Source organism: Chlamydotis macqueenii, chromosome 1 (genome assembly GCF_036417535.1).
Source record: "Chlamydotis macqueenii isolate bChlMac1 chromosome 1, bChlMac1.mat, whole genome shotgun sequence".
NCBI classification, from domain to species: Eukaryota; Metazoa; Chordata; class Aves; order Otidiformes; family Otididae; genus Chlamydotis; species Chlamydotis macqueenii.
Genome location: NC_141556.1, coordinates 183141829 through 183168973, shown reverse-complemented (window position 1 = coordinate 183168973; position 27145 = coordinate 183141829). Strand labels below are relative to the sequence as shown.

The following is a 27145-nucleotide window of genomic DNA, read 5'->3' as shown; positions in this document are numbered from 1 at the left end:
GCTGGTACTGAAAAAAGATGCATCTTGAATGAAACTCAGTTTTGGGTTTTTTTTTTGTTTTTGTGAGGGGAAGTCCTGCTTTTGTTTAAAAAAAATCATGTAATCTCTGGGCAGATATGTGAAACTAACAGTATTTATGCATTATGCACGGTTCTTAGTTTTCCAGCTGAACTGGAAGAAAATAGTGAAATATCATTTTACCATTGCTTACTGGCAATGAATTTGGAAGCTGATGTCTCCATGTCATTCAGCACTAGATGCTACTTTTGTTGTCTTGGTGACTAATCATGTTGTTTCCTCTCTGAAATAGCTATAATGATTTACCTGGCTTGGGATTCTGTGTTTTTATTTTTTATTACTCTTTTTGAATGGCTCTTAGCATACTTGCGGACATTCATTAGAGCAGGATTGCAATGCTGGAGGTCCTGCAGCTTGAGAAAACAAGGAGTTCAGGAGCTGTCTTGTTTTCAGTAGTAATAAGGGTGGCCATTATCTTTTAAAAATTGTTAAGAGAAATAAATAGATTTATGATATATGTGGAAGTATTGTGCTTTTTTTTTTTTTCAAAAGCACTAGTATAAAAGCCAGTATATTTTTCTGTATTCTGACACTTCAATATCCATCAATTAAAGCAAAAGAATTAACTGCCACTGGTTTCATTGGGAAGCAGTAATTAAGATTACAAGAAGCCTTTTTAATTGATGTATTTTTAATATTAGTCTGTAAAACAGACTTAAAGCCAAGAACTTTATGTGTAGGCAGAAAAATTCTTTTCTTCACATCTTTGTTCTCAGAGGAATATGTTCTCAAATGAAAAGCTTAACGAGTGGTGCTGTGTGACTCTTTGGTGAAATAAGATGCTGGGATCTGAGTCCATATCCTTATTCCTGTCTCTAAGGATAAGTCCTTTTCAGGACTGGCTCTTCTGTTTGCCTTGTAGAGTGACAGGAGTTGCCCAACTAGATGGGCATTAAGACCAAGTGACACATGAAGTTAAAGCCCTTATTTTGCACAGGATTTCAGACCTCAGGTTGTGCAATGAGATCAGTTGTAGGTCTTCAGATCTTCCACAGCTGTGCACTGGAGTCACCTGTGGAGCTTTCTGCTCTTCGGCTGTCAAGGCTGGTGACCCCGTTAGAGCATGGGAACTCCTACCTAAGCCAGAGGAACCTAGGCTCGCTCCGGCTTTTACGTCTACTCCCTTGTCTCACTCCAGTGGGAATGTGGGCAGCACACACATTTAGTCCCAAATAATAAGAAATACGTGTGGATTCCCTGATCTACAAGTAGCTTGTGAGTGCAGGATGACAACTCTAAATCCCTAAATTACACCTTTCTCAGTGGAACACCTAGCAGATTCATGTTTCTGCATATTACATGTACTAGTTGAGCTTCAAGTATATACTTTTACATAACAGCTTTTAAAAAAGGACTCTACCTGAAGAATAGTTGTGACATGGTAAGCCGTAGATCTGAGGACCCACAGAAAGCATCTGCAACATGAACTGATTTCCACAGTCATGCACTGTCCCCTCCTAGCATGTTGCTCAATGAACCTGGCAGCAGAGTCAGGATTTTCCCATGACAGCTCTTAAGAGTTTTTCAGCCTCCAAATCCAGTGTTGTGCTTCACTCCACCATGACTGCATCTATAATGATAAATTAAACACTATCAATCACTGTCACTTTTGAGGCCAACAGGCCTGACACTGCCTACTTCCACTGCTAGCAAACTTATTTACCTCCCAAAATGGGCCAGTTGTATCCAAATGCCTGTTGAGAGTTACTTGTGGTTGATATTCATTCCCGGACAGCAGCCAGGAGTTATCTGGGAAGTGCTATTTGGAACAGGTCAAAACTGTTCCAGGAACAGTTACCGCAATATAGATGGCTGAGTTCCTGTGCTAAGGGTAGTGTCTGGTGCTATTAAAGGTACCAGTATGGGAGTAGCCTATTTTAATTAGCAGAGCAAAAGGTTTGTTCCCAATGGTGTAATGGGAAACAGGGCTACTGAGAAAGACAAAATACGCTCATAAGATCACTCCAGCTTAACCAGTGCTTCAGAAAGGCTCTCTTTGCTTCAGCCTGATGCTTAGATGGAGTCAGAACTCAGGTTAGCAGCCTGTTACGAGGGTGCCATCTTCTTGGTTTGTCTAAATTTTGGATCTCCTTTTGCCTAGCTATTTTTGAAGAGTATCAGGATGCTACTATATTCAGATTACTTTTTTTTCAGCTCATGCTTTTCTTTCCTTAATATTAATTAGTTTAGAGGAACACATTTTTTTTTAGCATCTTTGATTAGCCCTTGAAGTTTTAGCAAGCAAATGAGACGTTGCTCCAACTGTCTGAATGTGGAACACCTATGGACACTTTGATATGCTGATTTCCTTCTAGAGATAATGCTTCCCTCTCTGGAATGTTAATTGAACTGTCATCTCTCCGACTTCCCCCTTCGCCTGTATCATGGCTTTATGCTATGCTCTGCATTGTTATGACTTTAGGTTTAAGATTATGAAAAATAAGGTTCAGACAATATTTTGACAATCTGGCAACTCCAGATGCATTGCTGGGTTTCCATAGAGATGGTACACAATGAATTAACATACGTGACTGACTTGATTGAGTTTGTCTTCAGTCAGGTTTGGAAACCTGAGTCCCTTTCTTGTGATAAGGACACTTTATTAATGTATTACTTAATTTGCTGTAGCAGGGTGTTTTCTGTATTCAAAGCCAGCGCACAGTCTTGCTGAGAAGCTTTATTTGCTTCCACTCTTTCAATTGTCTTTTCTGATACTGAAACTGAGTTAGCTTTTCATCTGTGTGCTGATATGAGGAAGGCAGTGTCTTAACACTCCATCCCATTTTTATGCAAATAATGAGAACTTCCACATACTCCATGTCATTCTTTTGCAATCTGTAAGGAATTAAGACGTACAACTATACCCCCATGTTGTCAAATATTTCTTCATGGAACTACAACCTTCTCAAATATATTCCAGACTTTCTGTAGGAATTCTTAGTTTTTCTGGTGTAGAAATAAACTGTTATTTTAGCAATTTTAGGATAGGTAGAGAAACACAAAATCTGCAATTTAAAACTTCAAGTTTCCCAAATTATTGTGTGCAATCTCCTCACTCAGCCACTTGTCTTCCATAGTAAAAAAAATGTGTGCTTAATGCATGGGTGAGAAGAGGCTGTTAATTGATTTAACCTTGATATATAAGTGCTTTGTAGGTCAGGGAATCTTGTGTTTCACTTGGTTCTTTCTGTATTGTGTGTTGGCTGAGGTCCACATTAACTGCCCAAGTAATGGAGGGAAGGGAGAGAATAGGGATGCTGAGAATCTAAAAGCATGACTTGCTGTGGCTTGTGCAAGTAGTCTGTACCTGAAGTGGTAACACGATTTGTATTGTGTAGAGTAGCATGGAAGAGCTTGTGGGTTCTTGTTCTTTTTCCCCACTTCTTCTCAATATACCCGCTGACCAGCAGGATATTTTTGAAAAATGCACCTACTCACCATTTCAGATCATGGAGTGAAAGATAAAAACACACTTGGTAGTCTGTTTTAGCAGTTAGTCATCAGCACTCTTTGTCAGCCAAGGCTTTTTCTCCAATGTTAGGTAGCCGTCTTTGGTAGTGGCATCTTTTCCCCCACAGACCTAGCTGGTTGCCCTTTTAGCAGAGTAAATCTTTGTGTTGAATGCCTCTTGAAGCACGCTTTCTGCTCTCACTTCAGTACTTTCATGCTTTTCAAAGCTGTATGCAGAAATAAAATTGCCTCTTTCCTCTAACTCTATTCCTTTGAGTGAGCAGAGACTTGAATAGATATGCCTGGTACCGCAGGTTAGGAAACTGGTTCTCGGTCACGGCACTGAAACTCCTACACTTAGCATTTGTTTATGTTGTTGCTTGTGACTTTTTTTAACTGCAGTTGGTTGAAACTGTGAGCAAAGTGATGCTGCTTTGAAAATCTGGTTTATAAGGAATGCAATTGGAAAAATAAAATTGCCCTTGCTAGAACAAGAAATGACAATGTTGTGCTATTCTACTTTAAATAAAGACAAGCATTTTTTCACAGTGCTACAAAATGCTTCAACGTCTTGCTGCTTAATTAAGTAATCTGTTGTATCTGTTCATTGTATTAACCACGAAGGAAAATTCCTTAAAATAATCTTCTAAATTACTTAGCTGAGATTTATTGATCTGGTAGAAGGATTTGCAACAATTTGGTGAAACAGTTGCATCCTGATGAATTCCAATAGCATGCGAATCTGTTTTTCAGGAGCTTTACAACAAGGAAAGAAAGTGTAGCCGCTGTAGATGCCAAATATGCAAATGACAAGAATTGTTTTTTTAAAAATCCCTCCTAGCAAATACCTTATCTACAATATAGGTTCTATATCTTCTGTCCCATTTCATTCTGTCTGTCTTCATAACCTTTTGTTCCACCTGTGGTGTTTTTCAGCAGTCATGTGATAAAATGTCTAGGCTAGATTCCAAGAATGGAATAAAAAGCTGTATTTATTTTTATGGAAGCACTAACAATTCTATTTGGATTGGATTTCTTCGTAGCAAAACCAATGAATTATTGAACAGATTGGAGTTGGGTTTGCCAAAGAGTGATTCCTGTCAGATTGCTAATCGTGGCCCAAAATCTACAGCATGGGTAAGCAAAACCGTGGCATGTGCAATATTTTCTGTCAGCTTTCCGGGTGCTGTCAATAGTGTAATATTTGAATATACTAATTGAGCTTAATTGCCTAGACATAACTCAGTGAGTACCAAGGAGTTATTCTGGTTGAATGAGATTGCCTATGTTGTCTCTTATACACTGGCAGAGTATCCTACATAGCAGGCGACTGCCTTTGTTGCTTACAGATCTATCTCTGATAAATGAGAGCCAGATTTGTATTCTAAGGTCAGATCAGAATTTTAAATGTGCTCTGTACCCATCAGTTGGTGGCAAGCTTTTATGAAATCTCAACTAGTTCATGTCAGCGGATGCTTTACTGCATTGAAAATCTAGTCAGAGAAGCAGCTTATTTCTCACTGCATCCTAGAAATGATTCCATAGACTGCTTGGGGACTTTGTCCCATTTTGAATGAGACTGGTAAGTATCAATGTAATTAGTAAATAGATAAAGTATTGCTTAAGTTTCATTATTCTAATTGCCTCAGAAAGGCTTTTTCACATATGATTCGTCTCTTTGTGTCTAAACCAAGCTTTCCTACCGAGGTAAAAACTTGTAGTGAGGAATGTTTCCTCTCAGACAGAAGTATTTCTCCTTTAGGGGGGGTTGTAATTGAGGGAAGATAGAGAGCAGGCAGCCGAGTGGACAGAAATTGTTGTTACAAGCAATGGTCCTTAGTCAGCAGAAACTTAGAAGTTTCTAATCTGGGGAACCCTCCGTTATGTACAATCTTGGACACCAACAGTTGAGTAAAGAGAGGGAAAGATTTATCTCTGTATTTCCTTGGAAGCCTTGAAAATGTGCAAGACTCTCCCATTACAGAAATTGCTGCAAACAGAATATATGGCAGCTCTGCCTTGCTGCTAGTATCTCTTCCTGGTTCTCAACTGCATGAAAAAGGAAGGTGATACTGAACATACATTCCTTTCCCCTTTGATTCCTCAAGTCATTTTGTGTCTCTGAAAACCATAAAGAAATCTTAGCGTATGTGGGCAGATTTATAGCTTGAAGGAGACAACTTCTGCCCAGAATTGCTGGACAGAAGGTCAGTTGTGGGAGAGTGGCTTTCAGACGGTCTTTTATCATCCTGAGCGGACAAGTGAGATGAAGGACTATGAGAAGGGAAAAAAAGATGTCTTGAAACCACCTCCCTCGAAGCATCCAACACTCGGAACAGTAGGGAGCTTATTCTTTGGTAGGAAAGACTTAGCTCTGCAGCTTTTTGTGTGGTATGAACATTGAACTGCAAAGACAAGTGAGCTCACGTCCCTGAGACCGACTTGGATTTCAGCATTTTAGTATGTCGTCTGCATATCTATACAGAAGTGGGTGGATGCCTGAAGGAACACCGAATTATTTCAGTCATACAGGTCCTACTTTTAGACTTTGCCTTCTACTTCACCTACCTATATGTGCCTTTCTCGTTCTAGTTTTTGAGTGGTTTCTTAATAAGTTATGCCGAATTACATGCTATCATTCACCTTTGGCTTCAGCAGTATCCAAGCAGATAAAATACATGGTTTATCTGTACTGCTTTTTATTAATAACAGCTGATGTTATACATGCCTTTTGTGTGGCAGCATTTCTATAGCTATGTGAATCAATTCATCACTTGCTTATGCAAGTTAGCAATGCAGTTAGCAAAATGTCTTCCTAACCAGCCTGGATGAGATGCAGTCTATAGGCACAGCCTCTCTGCTCTGTATAAGGAATCTGAAGCACATAACCAACGAGTTGTTGTCCAAAGAAACCTGGTGTAGAACCAAAACACCAAACCAGTGGGAAGACATAAACACTAATTTTGATGTTGTCTTGGACCTGTCCTTTGTCTGGAGTAATTAAAAGATTCAGGAACAATGTATTTGAAATAATGAAGTGTGCTAAACTTAGGAAGTGCCTGACATGCATGTTAAAAGGGGAGCATATAGCGCATACATATATGTAATTTTTAAAATTTAAAATTAATGTTCTGAAAGAAGTTTGGGACAATGTAATGCTGATTTCTCTCACATCATTTATTTCATAGTGATATTAATTTAGCACACTCTGTTCAATTATCAGTGTCAAATATTACTTGATGTGCGTTAACAAATTTGACTTGTTTGGAGTGACTCTGTCATTGGTGACTTTTTTGGCTCGCTTATTTAATCAAGCTCATAATTAATTTTAATCCTGTCTTTCAAAGTGTTACCAATCCTGTGTAGATTTTTATTGTCTTCCAGCTTGATTAACATACACTCCACACAACTCTCCAAGCCATTACGGAGAGTAATGAATAATATTGGACCCAGAATGAGTCTCCCTGGACACATGTAACAACTCCTCCCAACTCAAAATTGAGCTATTAATAATTGCTTTCTCTATTTAGTCTTTTTAGCAAATGATGTGCCTGTCGTTTTAATGATGTCATTCTGCACCCATATATGAAGTTTCAAGAACATTGTGTAGACCTGCAACAAATTCCTCACTAAAGTCAAACCTGCACACTTCTTGTATCAAATTGTACTGGCTCATTCTTTAGTGTGCTACGCTCTGCCCCTGCTCAAAGACTTTACAGTATAAGTTCCAATGTGTAAGATTCTAAGGATCCTAAAAGATCCTAATGGTAGACTGGCTCTTTGCTAAGAACTACAACTTGTGAAAGGCTGGTGCTAGTTATTATAATGAAAGCATATACAGTTGAATACTTTATTCATTATGTGTAGGTCAAATTTTCAGTTCTCTTGGCTGCCCCACAAATAATATAGCAGACTTGGTCTCTCATCTTCTCTTTCCCTACCTCCACAAATGCCTTTCCAATACTGCTGTGGAAGTAATCCCGGGTTCCCCTCTGTTACCATGCCTCCCTTCTTCTTTGTTGTCTTGGCAATATTTTCAGTACTTTTCTTTCTTTGAGAATACCCCATCTCATTATCATATATCCTGATTGTGTTTTCTGACTGGTCAGAGTATTTTTATGCTTGCCACTGGGACACAGAATAGCATGAGCTGTGGCTGACTGGTTGTGAAGTGCAGAAGGACATTTCAGACAAATCGAATGACTGAGAGGCTTTAGACCACTTCTTGTTTAAATTCTAGTCTTGAGACTAATCTGTTTTTTAAGTAACTGGAATCAATCAACCATTTCTGTTTTGTTAATCACCTGTATAAAGATTTGGGAATAAGGTTTGGGATTTTGGTTGCCCCTCTCCCCACACCAATGTGTTTATGTTCTCTGCTGAACAATAGACTACGAGCCGTACTTATAGGCAAGTTCTTCGAGAGAACGAAAACAGAAGATTAGAGGAAATGAAGCAAGAACAACGGAAGAAGGTAATTATACATTAACAGTTCGCATATTGTATAATTTTTACATGCTGTGAAACCAATTAATTACTTTGATTACTTGTAGCCTACGCACAGAGCTTCTCTTTAGCAAAAGTGATTTAGTCACTGTTTTCAAATATTGTGAGAGAGATGAGCCAAGCTGTAAAATTTGGACAGGGACAGGACAATTATCTTTTGAGTTCAAGGCTATTTGCATCTGGATGACTAGCTCCTACTTGCCTCTCCATTAGAAGAATTGTGTGGAGCATTTTTTGACCATGGTACCTGATTTCATAGGCTAAGGAAATCAATTTCCTCTCCTTCAGGCAAAGTAATCTCACTGAGATATTCACAGTGACCTCAGACTCTGAACAGTTTCTTTCTAGAGAATCGAGGCATGTGTGCCCTGCCTTCCTACTGTGGAAATACTCAGATTTGCTGTTAAGTCTGTATGCTTCTCTGTTCCCTTGCTAACCACCTAAATGAAGAGTTTTGAATTGTCTAAAAAGCAGTCATGCTGTAACTGCAAGTTTGAACTCCATCTTCTGAAATGCATCTGAGCCACTGTAGTCTCTCTGGCATGGATTTGGTACCACGTCCACATAAAGTTCATCTACACAAAGCGATAGCACTGTGCTATGTTGTCTATCTTGGCTCCAGGTCTGACTGCAAGTATGGGGACGGCAGCATTGACTGCAAATCATTTGAAAACTTTTTAGCAAATACTGGGCCTCTTGCTATGCCTCTGCTGTTGCTAACATCCGAATTAATGTTAAACTACTTCCCCGGCAGCAGAATCTTAGTGCAACAAATTCCATGCAGTGAGTTTCTACTAGAGCTGGACAAAGTGACTCAGCCCCCCTGAGTCAGGGGATATCTTTCTTTAAATATTGGGGATAAGTGTCCTCATTTCACAGTATTCTAGCAACCAGGATGCTGGAAACAAAAAGGTGGGGGAAAAAAAAAGAGGCTCTTAATTGCTTTCCAATAGGTACATGCTTATTCCCAGGAACTATATAGAGGAAAAATCTTTGGAAGCCAGTCCTGGCAGGTGTAAGGCCTGCAGCTGTTGTATTCTTTACATTTATTCCTCCATAGAGAAAATAACTACAGATGTGAATTGCCATGTCCCTACTTTATGAATTTGGTTTAAGGGATTCATATAGAGCTTTAGACTCTTTACCAATGATTCCTAAGAAGTTGTTGGCTGCTTCTAAGGCTGCACTTTCTTCGTAGGCGGTTGCAAGCGCTCCTTGCCTTCACTGTTGCTCCCACCTATGGCGCAGAGTAATGCACTACTTACAAACCTACTGTAAATAATATGTATTTTAAAGGCTCCAATAATTGTCCCTCAGATATATGTTGGCTCATTTCTACTTCAAACTGATATTTATTAAAGTAATTGTGAATTCTGTCTCGTGTGTACCTCCTAGCACAGTGTAGCTATAAAACGTATAGGTATTGTCAGTTCCTTTTTTTTTTTCAGAACAGGTTTTAGTATGTATTGCTTGATTTAGAAATTTTCGGTATGCTTTGAACACCGCATCGTATACTCACAATATATTTCAGAACATTATTCCAAGAGAGGACTCAGCATATTGGAAAGTAAGATACTGGGTTTTAATTTTCAGGTTGAATAGTTATTTAAAACAGTGAAAATTAAGGTTGGCTTTTTTATTTCTTAATCCTGTTTCTTCTTTTAGGGCTAGACAAATATTGATACATAACACATTTGCAGTTATTGATTTTCTTCATACATTTATTGCATAGTTTTTATTTAATGTTCCACTTAAATTGATTTTTTTTAAAAAACTTTTGTGGTTCCATTCGGTTATTGAAGCTTTTATCTAACCACATCATTTTATTTTACTTTCTATTCCTACTACTGCTCAGTTGCTATGGAAAATATGAAAGATGGATCTGTTCCTATCCCTTCCCCCTCGCCCTGCAAGCCAAATTTTCTTTGCAGAAAAATCTGCATCTTCAATTCTTGGGTGCATTGCAGGGAACAAGAGCCAGAGAAACAAAGACACATGCAGAGCAGAGTCACACAAGCTGTGTTCCCTTCGCAGTCCTGGCTCAAATTACATAAGCAAACTCTCCTCTGAAAAGAATTCCCTTTTACACTGTTTATATACCTTAATATTAGGTAAGGTAAAGATGGCAGGCTGCTACAATGCTGGGAGCTTGCACACGCTTTCACCACACCAACAGGTACCATTGGCCCTTCCCTCACCCTTGGGGGAGCCCCAGGGAGCTGGCGGTGACACGCCATGCTACATAGCCCCTGTTCTCCTCTTCTCCTCACGCTCCACAGAGGCAGGAGGTGAAGGACATGTCTCCTTTGTACCCTACGGGTGTGACGGCTGTGTCTGCTCCTGCTAGATGCCTTTGGTTGTCTTTCCCCTTGGGCCCACAGGGAAATTGAAACTCGTGAGTAAGGGCAAGGGGAAGCAGACTGATGTCTGGCGTACCCCTTTAAATGTAGGACTGTAAATGTCTGAGTCCTGTAGCTTCCCACTTTTTAGGGCACAAACAAAACTCATCCAGTGCCATGCTGAACAGAAAATTGAGTTCAGTTTTTAACGTAGCGCAGTCTCATAAATAAAATGCTGTTGAGAGAAGTTCTGAGAATGACATGTGGCTCTAGCTGAAGTTACCACCGTGTGGAATTAATTGTGTTTGCAACACAGGTGTGTTAATTAAAAGTAAGGGGTTTTTTTTGTTTTGTTTTTCTTTTTTTCTTTTTTCACTTTTATCATTCCCAGGCTGAATTAATGGAATTTAAACAAAAGCAGAAAGAGGAAGCCAGGACAAGAGTACTTCAAAACGAACAGAGGAGGTATGATACAAAAAATGGAGAATACATTGTAGTTGAATTCCTATCTGGAAAGAGTCTCAAAATTACAGGCATTCGTGCTTTAGAAGACTACAGCAATGAGGATCCCTGACCTCACCTCTGGTTTAGCTTTGCCTTCAAGTGAGCCACTGATATCCATCATTACAACTGCTTACTGTGATGCAATATGACTCAGAGTGCCTTTTTCACTTTACTTATCCTATCAGCGTAGGATACAGCATAGGGCAGAAACTATTAGTAGTTTCATGGGTAGGTACTAGTAGAGTAGTTTCAAATGAGAAACGTTTTTAAAAAATATTTATTTAATTTTACTCTATTTTAGAATGGGCTCCTTTGTCCATGACCCATTTTGCAGTTCACTGTCGCTGAAGTTAACAGGCAAAGCAAGACATGGGATAAGTTACCGCTAGAGACAGAAGCTGCAGTGCAGCAAGGCCTTCTGCAGCTGCGTTGCTTCGCGCCCCGGGCTGTGCCCCACTGCTGTGTCCTCCTTGTGCTCAGCAGTTCTAATCTTGCACTTCTGTCACTTAACTGACTTTCCGTTACCTTGAAATACAGCTTATTCTCAGCTTTGTTTTCTGCTGGTGAAAAAAAAAAACAAAACCAAACAACAAACAACTCTCAGGCTCAAAAATAAAAACACCATTTGTTTCTTTTTTTTTTTGTATCATTAGAGAAATATATAAAAAATCACTTCTGTAGGCAACCACTCTCCATACTGTTTTCATTTCTCTTTTTTTCTCTAGCAAAGATATTGAGATAATTACCTATAGAAGTTAATGAAGGATTTTCGATCCAGTCCATCTCATGTCCCTAGACAGAAATAATCCAGCATCTTGGGTTTTACATCATTCTTACCAATAGCATTGTAAAACATTAAAACAGTCACGTCTAAGCATGTGTGTCAGTCCTAAGCATTAACGGGGAGAGAAAAGAAACAGTTTTCAGAAGATCTGAAAATATTTAAAACAGATTGAAGGAAAGTGTATTTGTATGTGTGCGTGCTTTCCAGATTGATAGAGCAGTACAAGAAAACGCTAAAGTTGATTTCAGAGCTGGATGGTAGGGAAAGTTTTCAACTACACAACTTGTCTCTATTTGTAACAAGCTTAAGTGGATTTTTTTCATTGGTATTAGGAAATCAGTACTTCTAGAAACTCTCCTTGTATACTGAAGGCTGAAAGACTACCCAAGATGAATTGTCAAAATAGCTAACCTTCCTGATAAGGCGGGTGGTGGTATGCAGGTCGTCCTTCTGCGGAGAATTTTGGTGCATTTCTCGCAGCAGCTGAGGTATGCCTTTTAATCACAACAGACTGATCACAGGATAAGGATGCACCTAGTGAATTGAAAATGAATTCCACCTTATCTCAGGCCAGTCTATGGTTATTCAACATAGGCTTGAAAACCATAGGAAGATGGATATTGAACTGAGAAGATTGAAAGCCCCTCGCAGAATGTTTTGAATGATATTAAGAAGTTTGTGAACTCCTCAGGTACCTTCAATTATTATTCATTTTTTGTTGTATTTTAAGGGTAAATAATGCTTTCCTGGACCGACTCCAGAACAAAACACGACCTAATAGCATCTGCCAGCCTGGATATTCTGGGAGTCTGGAGTACCTCAGTGATGGCGCCTGGGTAAGCTTTTTGGGTACAAGACATTAAAGCAATGAGATTGTTTAAAAGTTGACTTTTTCCCCAGATACTATTATGTGTCTGTGTGCATTCAGCCTGCCTGACAGAACTTAAAATCCTGGCTGACTGCCTACAATAGCTTTTAAGAAGAAATCCTGTCTTAAATATATAAGCTGTTCAAATGGGAGGAGGAAGGAACATCTGCTCTTGCAGCAGAAGTTGGTTGCTTTGCATGCAAGGTACTGCAAGGAACTGAATCTAAGGTATTTCCTTAAGTTTAGAACAAGGGTAGTGAAACTGTAAGGGATTTTTTGAAAGTCTTTAAATGAAAGATGTTTGGAAATGCTGTAAATATTTTAACATGATATTGAAAGTGGAGGGAAAAATCCCATGAAAGGTACAACTGTTCATTTTTTATCCATATAAAATTATGACGAAGAAGACCCAACTGCAGCAGATTTCAAATACGTAGTTTTTGAAAGGATTCTTTGGAAAAAAGATATCTTGACTGTAGCCTACTAAACATCCATTTAATCTTTTCAGCTGCCCTAATAGGCATTAATGTGACTGTTATTTAGAAATGCACTCATCAGTGTTAAAAAAAAAAAAAAAGTAGTATTTCCATCATGGAAATTTCCGTTAGGTTGAAATTCCATTGCTGAGAGAACCATAGTACAAAAAATGGAAGATTTACAAAGACTGAGCAGCAAAAGGATGAGAGTCTAAGAGAATTTAGTGAATGTGCCAGTGCAGAGAAAGACGTTTAGTTGATAACCAGAAAAGCTTGAGTTGGATTAGTTGAACTGTCTGATGCGGATGTGTATCTTGGCAGATGAATGCCAGGAAGACTTGGGTTCAAGCATCTAGAAAGTCAAGGCATGATAAAGAAGCAGATATTCTTGCTGCTGGAGTTTTCCAGATACTGGAACTGGAAAAAAACAGCTACAAGCTTCGGGATAACCCTGGGCCACGGTGGAGGGCTCGGGAACCTTGAACTGAGGCTGCCTTTGTATATAGCGGTTCTCTTGGTCCTGCTAGGTCCAGAAGGCAGGACTATCCAACTTGACCTCTTGTCTGCAGGAAGCTGCTTGGAGAACCAGTTGGTTAGGGGCTTTACTGGTAGGGCCTGTATCATGTGCCAGGAAATATAGGAGCTGTTGGAACCCAAACTACAGATGTCCAGGGTAGTAAAAGAGTATGAGTAAGAGAGTACTCTGTGTGGCAGGCCTGAACCATCTCCTGGAAGGATGGCATGTCTGCAGATAGCAGAATTAGAGACTTCAGGTAGGACAGTGCCAAGTGATACCTAGTAAGGGGCAAAAGGTAATGTCTGCTAGACAGGGCCTGGTTAACAAGGGCAGCAAGGGCAGAAATTATTTTTATTTCACTTTGTGTCCTTTATCCCAATTTGTAAACTTTTTCCTGATAAACTCAGAATGTGTGACACAGCTGAGATCCCCAATATGTAAACTTGAGCATCTCCATCAGAGCGCTTGGTGTCTGCAGAGGCAGCAGGGTTTTGCCTGTAGCCAGATGCCATATGTCCTCTTCCACGGGGCAGGTGTTGGTACTACCAAATGAGTGCACGCAGCCCAGGCACAGTGTTAACAACAGACAGCTCTGTGATGTATGCAGCCGATCTATACTTAAAAAAAAAAATACATATATTCAAAGAATGCATCCACACAGTTGCAATAAAACCTGGTGTGTAGAAGTGATAAATTTCCTACTCTGATGTTTGCTTAATGGCTCCCAAGGAGCCTGCCTTCTGTTGCGTAATGCTAGATGATCCATTTTTCCTTTATGCTATGATGTGAGATTAGAAGACTGAACAAAACAGGGAAAGAATAAACTACGGAAGAGTATATAGTCATGGAAAGGCATTACAAATTAATATTGGTAACAAGAGCAAGAAAGAAAAAGAACTCTCAAAAGATAGGCTGGAGGCTGCAACCCCAGTGTCTTTGGTTATACTGAAATTCTTCTCTCTTCACTTGGAATTTCAAGCAAAAACTGCTGAACTCTGGCTTACAAGTCTTACAAGTCTTGTACTCTGCAGTGTAGTGTTTTACATTACAAGGGAGTTAACTGAAGCGGGTCAGATGATGTACTAAGATCAAAAGAAATGAAAAAGGTTCCCGAAGTTAAGATCTGCAGGTAATTTTTGAGCCTGCTCCATCTGTACAGTGGCACTAAAGAGAAAATTTCTATTCTCTTTACTGCTTCTTTTTTTCCCTGTTTAAACTTTTCACAGCCAGAACGGCCTCATACTTACAGAAATTGAACATTGCACTGTGTTATCAATATACCTGCTGTATTTTTCATTATTTTTTCTATTAGCCTGGTTTCCTAAGGAAATTAAGTTTGTATGATCGCGCTGTCTTGTCTACATGTAAAAAGATTTTCCACCTGCTGCCCAATCTTAGCCAAATTTGAAAGGGAGTATAAGTCTCGAAGATAACTGAGTTTCTGCACGTTTCATGAAAAGCAATGGCTGGGCAGAGAGGAGGCCCCAAAACTGTGCCCCACTCTGAAGGGCAGTGGGAAGGATCTGGGCACTCCATGCGTGGACCAACTGCAGTGGGCACAGCTCCAGAGCAGCTGCAGCTCTGCTCTGCTTTCCTGGGGGCTAGGAGAGGCAAAAGGGGACATGGATATCCCAGGTGACATGGAGAGAAGCGGGAGAAGGCAAATTTATTGTTTGTGTCTAGGCAGGGAGGATGAAAGCAGTTGCATTGCCCAATTGTCTCCTAATCAAAAGGAAACCAGTTTTCATTAATTCATCTGCCCTCCAGACATCTTGTGTTTTATTAGGAATATTTATAAGGTTTTATTTCAAGAAGTGTCTTCATGAAAGTCGTCTTTTCTCCCTTATTGGTTATAAATGCCAGGGTGCTCTCTGGGTGGTTGTGTGGTTTCCTTTTTTTAATGGGAAGTCAAATTAATGAATTTCCACTTCTTTTTGTGAGCTACCCTTGAGGGAGCATTGTGTCTTGATGTACGCTATCAACAAAGTTTGGATGTCCTTTAGGCTGCCATTGTCTCTACTGTGAGGATAAATCTTTTAGGATAGGAGGGTAAAAAAAAAAAACAAAACAGCAGTTTTCCTTTTGACATCAAAGTTTGGTCAATAAGATTTAATCCTTACTCGGCTGGGACCTATGACTGAGACAGTATCTGTTCACTGTAATGGCACAAATGATCAGTTTTATTTAAATATTGAAACACTTCTACTTTTACAAAAGAATAGCTTTAAAACAGTTGCACATTTTTATATTCACTCCCATATGAGATTTGCCCATGTTCAAGTACGAAGGGATTTGCAGAGGCCAAGTGCTGATGCATGGCAAGCTTGTAACAAAGCCCTTATTTGTTATTTTCATGACAATAGAGCTCTGTCAAGGACTCTTTGTCTAGTCTATTAATGGGGAGAGGTCACATGGTGAACAGATATTTATATGTCTGTTCTTCTTTAATGAAATGCTAGTTCTCTTGAAACTCTCTGAGCTATAGCAGAACGTAGAAGGCAACATGACATATTACACCTTCCTGTTTCATGTCTCCATTACACCCGGTGTCACACATAAGAATGAGAAATGCTCTCTTGGATGCTGACTCTGCTCTTTCGGTGGATGCATAATTCTAGATATTTGTTATGGGAAGCAACTATGCCCTGAATACACAGGCGCAGTGTGATAGGAAACCACATTCTCTTCCTTTCCCATATGCAGAACAGGAAGTTGACGGATGCTGGATGCATCTGTTTTGAGGAAACATGGTTTGTGGATAAAAATATTTTAAATAAACATGGTTTGTGAGTTAGTACTTGATTTAGTTTTTGTCCATGGGAATGTTTCTTTGGAGTTTCAACTAGCACTTGATTTATACAATTTGCTACTAATTTGAGAAGGAGCATGTCCTGAGGTTTACTGTTGCACAGTAAGGAAGAATCATAGCTCAAAGGTCCCTGAAGTTACAAGGCCAGCATGCATGCTACAGTTTTCTGTACACAATCAGTCTTTAATGAACTTTTAGATGGCTAAAGTTGCACTGAAAGTGCTGGTTTCCCAGCAAAAAGACAAAGCTTTTATTTAACATTTATTGAGAATGAAGTATTTATATAAGAAGGTTCCAGAGTGCAATCCACAATGGTTACATTTGTTTTAACAAGGAGCGCAGTTTGCTAACTTAGCTTTAACGTGGTTAGTCGATGTACAAGCTGAGTTGGAAAGATTTTTAATTTTTTTTCCTAAAACTAGTCACTTTGGGATTTTTATTGAGAGTAATGTGCTTGTCTTTCCTGGCAGAATGATGGCAGAAAATAAATAAACTACTCAGCATAATTACAAGCATCAATATAGGAACCTCAGATGAGTAGGTCCAGGCATGCTGTAGCTGAGCTTAATGACTTACCTTTAACAAGGCAGTCAAACAGCATATGCAGAGGTATTCTGCCTGGCTTGACTTTGAGCTCCACCATTCCTTCCTTTGAAAATCTCATCCTAAAAGAGAATAGTAGGAGTCTGAGGAGGAGCAGAAGTAACTTTTCACTCCTTCAAGTTGTGTGAGATCAAGAAAGGACTGAGGCATGTGAAGATATTTGGAACACTTCTAGATTGATTTTTTCCAGCCAAAACAAGATATGTTTATCTCCTGAGTCGATACATCCTGCTATTCACATTGAGTTCAAACCGAAGAAATATTTATTGCTAGAACTGGCATCTTGCAGAAGGGTTTACTTGTTTTTTTAAGTGGAGTTTTAAAAAACAGGAAAGGGCACCAAGTAATCAAGAAAGTTCCACACAACTGGAACAACCTAATTCCTTCCATAAATATGTCATTACACTATATCATGTACTTTGTACTGTACTAATGGGGGGGTTTTTTTTAAATTTTAATCCAGGGATCAAACTGCTTGGAGTAAAGGAGGAGAAAGGTAAGAATCATGAATTTGTTAATTCTTTTCAGTACCAATGTTGGTGTTAATGTAGCTTCATATTTGACATTTCATTCTGACAACTTACATGGCTTAATTCTCAAGTAATATGAGAGGGAATCTTAAAATAAATGCTTTTCAGTTCTGTGTTTGGGGCCATACCTATTCTGAAACACATTCTCTTGAAGAACTGCAGAATATGTATTTCAAGTCAGAAGAAGTGCTGACAGCATGGGAGACATCCGTAAATATCATCTGCAGTGATATTTGGTGCTAAAACTTCAATACAGCCACGTTCTCTGTGTCATGGACTGTGAATGGATAAACCTGGGGAGCTGAGGAATGTGACTGGAAATGCAGGAAGTGACTCTGCAAGCTTTCAGTGGTCTTAAGTGAAAGAGGATGACTTTGTCGTGGGCTGCATTCTTCTTGCTATTTCCCATGAGCAAAAAAGAATATTTGTATCAGCGGGGGCTGTCGGTAAAACATCACTATTGAATCGGAGAAATCAGTCCCTCTCTTTTCAAATGACCTTTTCATAAGGCTCACTGCACCTTTTTTGTTTTCTGAAAGGGATTCCCTACCCTAATTCTCAGTTCCGATATAAAGATTTGTGCAGAGCCTTTACTTTCAGGCCTGAAGACTTCTGAAGCCAGTTCAGGTACTGATACACGTTATTCTTGCCTTAGGAGATGGCTTTGACATAATTCTTTTTTGGAAAGCTAGGATTTTATAAAAAGGAATTTTAAAAAATCCAACTTAAAAAAGCCCCTTGCTTTCAGGCCTTCTCCCACAAATGCAGATATTCTCTTCTGTGACTTTCTTCCTTGTTTTATGCTCTGACAGTGATTTTCGTATTTCTGCGTCAGAGTTGTATGCTGAAGATGGTACCTAAATAATATTGCTGGCCTCCCATGAGTTGTCTTTTTAGTTTTGTGAGGAGTAAAATAGTTATTAAAAATCAACTCAAATTCACTAAAGAAACCACAATGAGTAGATAAAGACAATTCCCCACAGGGGGAGAAATGACCATGTTTTGCAGCCCACAAAGCTATTAGGTTTGTAAAGTGTGGACAGCTGAAGAACTTCAGCACATTGGATTCTTTGTTGTTTTTCACAATATCTGCAATACCAATAATATATTTACATATGAACTGTATAAGAATTATGGATGAATGTACTTTTTTAAGCTTTGTTTTACTGTTTTTTGAAAAACCATTTCAGCTTACTATGTTAATATATTGTTCAAAGAGTTATTAATATGTCTGCAGATAATTAGAACATTTTGTGAATTAAATTTATAAAAAGATAGAAATTCCTTAATTAAGTCTTTACATAATTAAAAGCTAAAACCTGTTGGAAGAATAGAGAGACCTTATTTTCCAGTGGACTTAATCCTAAAGAAGTTGACTTTGATTTTTGTTTTTTGCTGCAAAAGATAATTTTAAATTCTGTTTTCTCCCTCTTGTTACAGGGTATTGGCGAAATATTCACTTTTATCTGGCTTTAGCCAAATGACCTTGAAAAACCTCCAAGAAAACGCTCTTTTATCATTGTGAGTTTTCTCTTACCCTGACTTGAGCTTCAACACCCACTTCATGAGCAATCTGCACAGACTGGTTTCTAGCTGTCATTATTCACGCATATTTGAAGCAGCTGATTATGGAAGTCCTATTTAATTTTTAATAAGACAATGTGTCATTTTTTTTCATAAATTGTTTTGCCTCTTGCAGAATGTAATTATCCAGTCTTTGGGATCTCAGAAAAAAAAGAAGGTATTAGTGGCTGCAGAAGCTGCAGTAATATCTGTGTTTACTTGATACTCTATACCCACCCAAATACATCTCAGAGACTTGAAGTAAAGAAGCAGGTAGAAGGTTTTCTTTTGGGATGGGAAGGGGAAGTGTTGCTGGTTTTGGTTTTTTTTGTTTTGTTTTTTGTGGGGATTTTGTGGACTGTTTTGCTATTATATTCAACAGCAGACACTCAAGAAGAAACAGATGTATGTATTGTAGGCAAGATCTTTTAAATATGTTTTTAGAAAAATACAACACAGAAAAGAAATAAAGCTTGAAATAGCACTAAAATTTATTCAATCTCCGCCTCATCTTCTGTGATGTGCTATAGCAGCTTTTCACCTTGCCTATTTTACCTTGCTAACTTCTGTTACATGAGTGGGGAAAACTACTGCAAGGTTAGATTTAGTTTCTTGCTTTTCTTTGTCCCTCTAGTCTAACGGAATTTAATTTATATCTCCCCGTTTCTGCAGAGGACAATATTTTAATGCTTTCCAAAAGTCAGATGCATGACCAAGAGATTTCTAATGGAAAAGAAAGGTCCACAGTACATGTTTGATAAATCATGCAGACGAGAACAAGTATCTGCAGAATTTACAAGTATATCTTAGGCAAAGTCAAAGGTTTCCTGAGCAGTTGGTTTTTTTTCACTGTGCAGGTATGCCACAATATTTTTCCATCACCCTTGCAATATGGAAACTTTATAATGGATCACTTGACGTTTTCTTTTGAACCATGGATGTTGCTATTTTAGCTTTCCTTTCTATGTCTCTCTTTAGTTGCCCATGGCACTCTTTGCCTCAGAGAGTGACTCAAATCTCTCATACTACTAGCTAGCTGATGTTAATAGGAAATGATTGGCAATGTTCTCTGGTTTAGCTGGTTTTTAAGTATCTGACACTGGGAAAAGTCCTTGGGAAGACTTTTGCATACGTACACAATGGCACTCTATTGCAAGTGGTACTTGGCTGTGCTATTGGACTGCTGCTTTGGAAATTAAACTCACTTCTCCCTCCAAGAACTCTCTCACTCAGCCTCCTTTTGTAGATATCAGGGCTGGGACTAAATCTCTGGAGAGCAAGATATATGTACATGCATGCACATATGTTTTAAAGGAAATGTCTTTGCTTTAATCAGAGCCTCGTATTGTACTCTAATAAGATGAAGACTTGTAGGTGGTCTTGTAGTGGACCTGCAGCCTCTCTACGCTTGATAGATGGTACCCATAGACCCCACGGACAAAGGCTAAGTGGGAGGGGAAGTCACCATGGTCACTGACAAGTTAAAATTGTGATCATGTTACTGTGTTTCTATATCCAAAGAAAAAGAAGAACTTTTTATTAACCTGCTACTTTCACATTCAGGAATAGTGATGGCAAGTCACCTTGAGTAACCTCTTCCATTAAGTATGTCTACTTTCTTTTGACTGTCTTCATAGATGAGACTTGATCATAATCTTCAAAGTGTTTCCCCTTATCCAGCATCTCAATCTCTTACTTTAAATGCTCTCTACAAACTATTTCAGACATTAACTATTACAGCCCTTTTTATTGGCGAAGTATCTGAATTTTTCCTCTCCTATCTTTCTGAACAGAGCAAACAAATCTATATGAACAGTGGCCCAGGAAATGTCTGAGAGCCATAGCCTGCAATGGAGATGATAAGATGTTACATGCATCCACGAACTGATGTTAGCAGGATTTCTGGAAAGTGCTGTTCTTACTCTCTTGGAAAGCTTCCACTATCTCAGAATTACCACCTCTCCACACACACATCACAGAATCATAGAATCATAAAATCATAGAATCATAGAATCATAGAATGGTTTGGATTGGAAGGGACCTTTAAAGGTCATCTAGTCCAGCCCCCCTGCAAGGAGCAGGGACAGCAAAGGGATGTTATGATATCTCTTTAAAGGGGTTATAATGAAATGAACTTATGATAAACTGGGAAAATGACTTCATGACTGTCAAGAGTTAAGAACTGAAAGTTGGGTATGTTTGCTATCTACCTATGAGCGTAAACTTTTGATAAAGGTGTTCAAATAAAAATAAGTTCCTCTAGTTATAACTTATGCTGACTGAATTAATTATCTATTTATGCAGTGGCATAAAACAATTTATTAGTATATAATAGTAAATGGATGTTTGGATTTTTTGGTTTTGAAAATTTTTGTCTCAATATAATCTGCACTGATGATCATCTCCTTGCTATTTCAGAAACAAACCTTCCAACAGGGAGTGGTATGGGGCTGGAAGTTATAAGAGGAAACCCCCTTGCTTTTTCATTGCTGAGACAAACTCGTTTTAACAAACTGACTAAAACATTATGATCAACTATTCTGAATTCCGATATACCTTGACAGCAAGATTCCTATGTTTAGATTTTATGGTCTGCCTAAATCAGAAACTACCTTCCTATGAAGAAATGCAATGCTCATTTAAGGACATACAAGACTGATTCTCTGTTATGTACCTAAAATTTGTTCTAATGGTTTAACTATCCTTGCTTTTAAAAATATCTTCCTGACTCCTAGTTCAAACTTGCCAAGTTTCAGGTATCTGTTATGGAAATTTCTTCACCACTTGCCTGGTAAATTAAAGAGTTTTCTGCTCTTGGGGCTCTTTTTTTTTTTTTTTCAACGTGCATATTTGGACAGCTTCATTCAATTTGTTCAACTTTTACTCTTAAAAATATCCCAGATGCAACAGGATTCGGTATAAGTGTATCTTAATTTTGGTATGTGCCCTACTTACCCAGACACTGAGTCAGAATATTATTAGCTACTAGAAAGGAAGCTAATCCATAGCTTACATTTTATGGTACTCATCCATGTTCAGTTCACGCCTCTGTTTGAAGAATCCAAATCCCTGTCTCCTGTTTTAGAGAATATCTTAACCACTGGGCTCTTGAGGGTAGTTCTCAGCACCCAGGCTGTGACGGATGTTCTGGTTTATGCAAAACAATAGAAATTCATGCGAAGGGAGAAGGCACAGGTTTTATGTAGCCCAGGAGCTGGATGTTCCTTCTGTGGCCCATGCTATGACTCTGCTCCCCTTCATAGTCTTCCCTAAGGGCTCCCTCACGTAGCGCACTCACTCCTTTACACTTCCAGATGTTTATTTTCTCTAGTCCTGCTCCTAGAGTACTATCTCTCTGGCAGAAATCCCTTCCACACCCTCTGTTGAGCACTCCTCCTCCTTTTCCTTCAGTCATGCCCCCTTTCTTGTTAAATCCCTCTGTTTCACTGGCTGAATTGAATCAGGTGCCTGTAATCCATGGATTCTTCTTTGACACTCTTGACTCCTTCATCAACAGACTCTTTGTCTGCTATATCTCATTGAAGAACAAATGGTCAAAATACTATTGGTTTTTGCTGCTTCAACATAACTTTTTTCTCTTGCAATCATTTCTGAGAGGCAGACGTGTTTTCCTGACTCCTCTCTATGTCCCCTACTTATCCTATCCTTTCTCATCTTGGTATGAGGCTGCATTAGGGAGATCATTGCCAATGGGTCAAGGGAGGTTATCCTTCCCATTTCCCATCTACTGAGCACTGGTGAGACACGTCTGGATTGCTGGATCCAGTGCTGGGCTCCCCAGTACAAGAAAGACATGGACATATTGGAGTGGGTCCAGCAAAGGGCCAAGAAGATGATGAAGGGACTGGATCATCTTTGATATGAGGACTGACTGGAAGAACTGGGACTATTCAGCCTGGAGAGTATAAGGCGTAGAGGGATCTTATCTATATGGGTAAATACTGGAAGAGGGAGAGTAAAGGAGATGGAGCCAGGCTCTTCTTGATGCCCAATGACAAGACAACAGGCAATGGGCACAAGTTAAAATACAGAAAATTATATCTAAACACACAACTCCCCTTTTTCTTTACTGTGAGGTTGGCACAGGCTTCCCAGAGAGGCTGCTGAGTCCCCATCCTTGGAGATATTCAAAACCAAACTGGACAGTTCTGAGCAACCTGCTGTAGGTGGCCCTGCTTTGAGCAGGGAGATTGGACTAGATGACCTCCAGAGGTGCCTATGAACCTCACCTATCCTGCAGTGATCTCCTAATCTGTCCATAGCAATTTTCATCTTCTGCTAGCACTCATTTCTTTCCTCAGTCTGCATTTTCCACTTCAGCTCACAATCCAAGAAAGAGTTGTTGTTTCATCCTGCAGACATAAACCAAAATTTTGGTGCCCAAATTAATTTTAGCTGCTTCCAACTCTCTCTTTTTTTTTCTCTTTCCATTTTGTAGCTTGTTTACAGTAATTCTACACTTCTAAAATTATTTTTTTAAGAAGTAGTTTAAATCAATATCTCAAAGTATTCTTTTTGTCTAAATCTTGGAGTCAACCCTTTGTCTTCACCCTCCTTTCTTTTAGCAACAGCCAGTCCTGGTTCTCACAAGCTCTGCCTGTGGTAGCTCTGCTCTAGCTCTCCTCTTGCTCACCCAGGCAGCTCTGGATAGCTCTGCAGGACCCTGAACACCAGCTTCAGTACATGGGGACTGAAATCCTCACTTCCCTCCCTCCTCTGTGGAGGAGGAACCTGTAAGTGTCTGGTATTATCTGGAATAAACACTTACTCTTGTCCTGGCCATAAAGGAGTCACCTCAGTCCCAGCAATCCTGGGCAGGCACTAAGCAGATACTGAGACTGTTAGTAGAGGCAGAGCATTTGCTGTCACTGGAGTCGGGTAGAAATGTAAGCTTGAAGATGAGAGAAAATTTACCTGAGCTTCCTCAGTCTCTCATTAAAGGCTTCCCAAATTTCAAACCATCCTAAGGATCTCATCTGAACTCTCTTCAGTCTGCTCTCATTAAAAAGGGTTGGTTTTTCTTCTTGCCAACATTAATTCCTTTTTTATTTCACTTACAGCCCACATTCCCTGTTCCTAGCTGTTTCATCTTTGCACCTAGCTTTTTAATTAAAAGAAAGCAAGGCTAGATTTTCCTGCTGTCTGGACCTCTCTCTAGAAGCAATCTTTATCCCTCATTCAGTTAGTGCCAACCACAGCCTTTACCACCAATTTCTCTTGCCTTCCCTCCCAATCCATGACCTCCCCTGAACCTTTGGATAAGAAAATCCTACCAGAAACATTATTTTTGAAAGATCATTCCCATTTAGTCTTTTATTTTAAAATCTCTTTTGTAAATTTTTAATTTGCTTACCTAAACTTTGAAGTTTGAATAGTTCTTTTTTTTTTTTTTTCAAAATGAGAAAGTCATGTAGCCTGTATAACTCTGCTATTTTAACAAATGCACATTTTGTCAGACTTGTAATCCCACCAAAACTTATTTATCTTCAAAGTTTTATTTTTCATTAAACCATGTTTTCCGGTATTAATTATGCTGTTCAGCTTTAGTTCTTTATTGAGCATGTCGTATTTTGCCTCCCTGCGATTTTGCCATGGGTAAGCATTACACTGACAGATCTATAGTTACATTTTCAGCACATTATCCTTTGGAAATATTGAAAAATTTGTCTTCCATCTTCTCTGTTCAATCTTTTGGACAGTCACCGTATCTCAGAGGACTTACCCAGTATCCTACTTTGAAAACAGCAATTTAACAATCATCTCATCAGTCAGTATGTCTACGGATAATGGTCCAAGTTTTCTGCCTTGTTCATATTTAGTAACCCACAGCTTTACTAAAGGAATAAAAAATATGTATTTCCCTCTTCTAAGCTGAAAATAAACATCTGTCTGTTACCCCAAAAGAAATAAGAATTTATTTTATTACCAGAAATGAAGATTTTGCATTTTTGCCTTCTCTTTGGCACAGTGTTTTTTTTTTTATTGAGCTTATCTGTGGGAGTGGCAGAGTTTCTTTGCTGGTGCTCCCTGTTTTAGATATTTTGGTCTCTGCCTGGAGTGAGGTGTTTTCATGGAGGTAGGTACATAGTAGCAGTAGCCCCTCAAATGACCCTGGCCCCTTAATAGGAGACATACTGCAGACATGCATCACTGCCAGTGATTCCCAAACTCCCGTTGGGTTACAGATGGTCCCAGAGGCTCTGTTTTCACAAGCTGTGGTACGACTGGTGATCACCAGAGAAGGCGACTATCTCACTTTTGTAAAATGTCAGCCTCACAGCAGATAAGCTTTTAGTAGCCACCCTCCATATTTACTCCACCAAGGAAAAAAGTTAAGTCTTGGATTACAAAGTTATGAAAAGAGGAAAATAACAAATGCAGTCTTGATGTATCCTTGATACAAAAGCTCTCATCTGTCACTTAAAAGCTTTGAGTAATATCATGGCCCAGCAGCCAAGAAGAAAACAGCCAGGTTTACTCTTCATTACTGCCCTCTCAGTTGCAGCCAAAAGTTTTCTGGTTTGTTAAAGTGTATTTGTTCAATGCAAAGCCATAAAAAAAAGGCATTTCTCATCTTGAGAATCTACAATTTCCTCTTTAATGTAGAGTACCTTATGCTGTTTTGATTTTGCTCTACTTTTGTGGAGAGAGTCTATCGCTACTGAGTTTCTTTTGTTTGTTTTTTTTAAAAAAAAAGGTGCAAAAGGCTTGTTGGAATGCTTTTATGTTGATTTGTATTTGTTTTGTTGATCTACACAACTGAATTGCTTCCTCCTTCTTCGTGAAGAGTCTGGGAAACAGATGTGCTGTTGTAGCACATCCTGAAGGTCAGCAATTGCTGGCACAGCAAAACAGATACCAGAGCGTTCAATCCTAGAAATCAGTCTACTTCTTTTTATTCACGTACCTGATCCACTCCCATTTAAATAAATCAAAAGAACTTGCTACAATGAACTAATCTGGACCTTTTACTGGAGGTAAAGGCAAGTGGATTGTAACTGCGAAGCTGTAATACGTGAGGAAGTTCTTAGGTAAATTTCACCTATTTTGCCCAAATTCTTTTAAATCTGAATAAAATATTAAAGAACCCCCAAAACCTCAAACTTAAACCACAAAAACAAACCAAATCAAAATAAAACTCTTTTATTTTTTCCTTTATTTCAAAGAGAGTAAATTGTTGAATTGGATAGATGTCGTAGTTCAGCCCTGATTGGGACCAGACTACGCAGTCTCTCTCTCACTCCCCCCACCCTCCAAGAGAATAGGGGGAGATGACATAAGAAAAAAAATGGCTTGAGATTTGAGATAAGGACAGGGAGAAAATCCTTAAAGTTACCGTTACGGGCAAAACAGACTCGACCTGGGGAAAACTATTCATTTATTACTAAAACTAGCAGGATAATGAGACAGAGAACAAGATAACCTCCCCCCACCCCTCCCTCTTCCAGAGCTTAACATTGTCTCTACTACCTTCCCCCCTCCAAGCGGCACAGGGGGGAAGGGGGAATGGGGGTTGTGGTCAGTTCATCACGCGTTGGTTTACTCCGCTGCTTCATGGTCGGGGGAAGAACTCTTCACATTCCTCCCCTGCTCTGTTGTGGGATCCCACCCATATGCCACAGTCCTTCGTGAAACTGCTCCAGCATGGGTCATCTCTTCCAGGGGGTGCAGTCCCTCCAGAACAGCTGCCCCAGCGGGCCCTTCACGGGCCACAGCCGCCTTCAGGCATACACCTCCCCTGGTGCGGGGTCCTTCACGGGCTCCAAGTGGATCTCTGCTCCTCCGTAGACCTCCGTGGGCTGCAGGGAGACAACCTGCTCCACCATGGTCGTCATCACAGGCTGCAGGGGAATCTTGGCCAGGAGCCGCATTACTCCTCCCCCTCCTTCTGAACTGACCTTGGCATCTGCAGCTGTTCCTCTCACAAGAAAAGTTCTTCACAACAGGCTGGCAGACGCCTCTCAGAATCTCTTCACATCATCCATCTCATCTCCTCTCCACTTCTTGCAGCCAGGCCGGGACGAGTTGGGCCCAGTCGGCTGCCTGGCAAGAGGCCAGAGGGTGAGGCCTGCAAGGCCCATGAGGCCTGCACCTCCC

At 39.5% G+C, this 27145-nt stretch overlaps 1 protein-coding gene across 1 annotated transcript in view; it reads left to right on the top strand.

Annotated features, from left to right (window-relative positions):
* EPSTI1 (epithelial stromal interaction 1) overlaps positions 1-13488 on the top strand; it is a 42463-nt gene extending 28975 nt beyond the window's left edge. Inside the window, exons 7-11 of the mRNA XM_010129301.2 lie at positions 4572-4665; positions 7919-8002; positions 10765-10838; positions 12392-12497; positions 13327-13488. Of these exons, the coding sequence (XP_010127603.2) occupies positions 4572-4665; positions 7919-8002; positions 10765-10838; positions 12392-12497; positions 13327-13488 (520 nt within the window). The remainder of the gene's footprint in view (positions 1-4571; positions 4666-7918; positions 8003-10764; positions 10839-12391; positions 12498-13326) is intronic.
* Positions 13489-27145: the final 13657 nt, after the last annotated feature.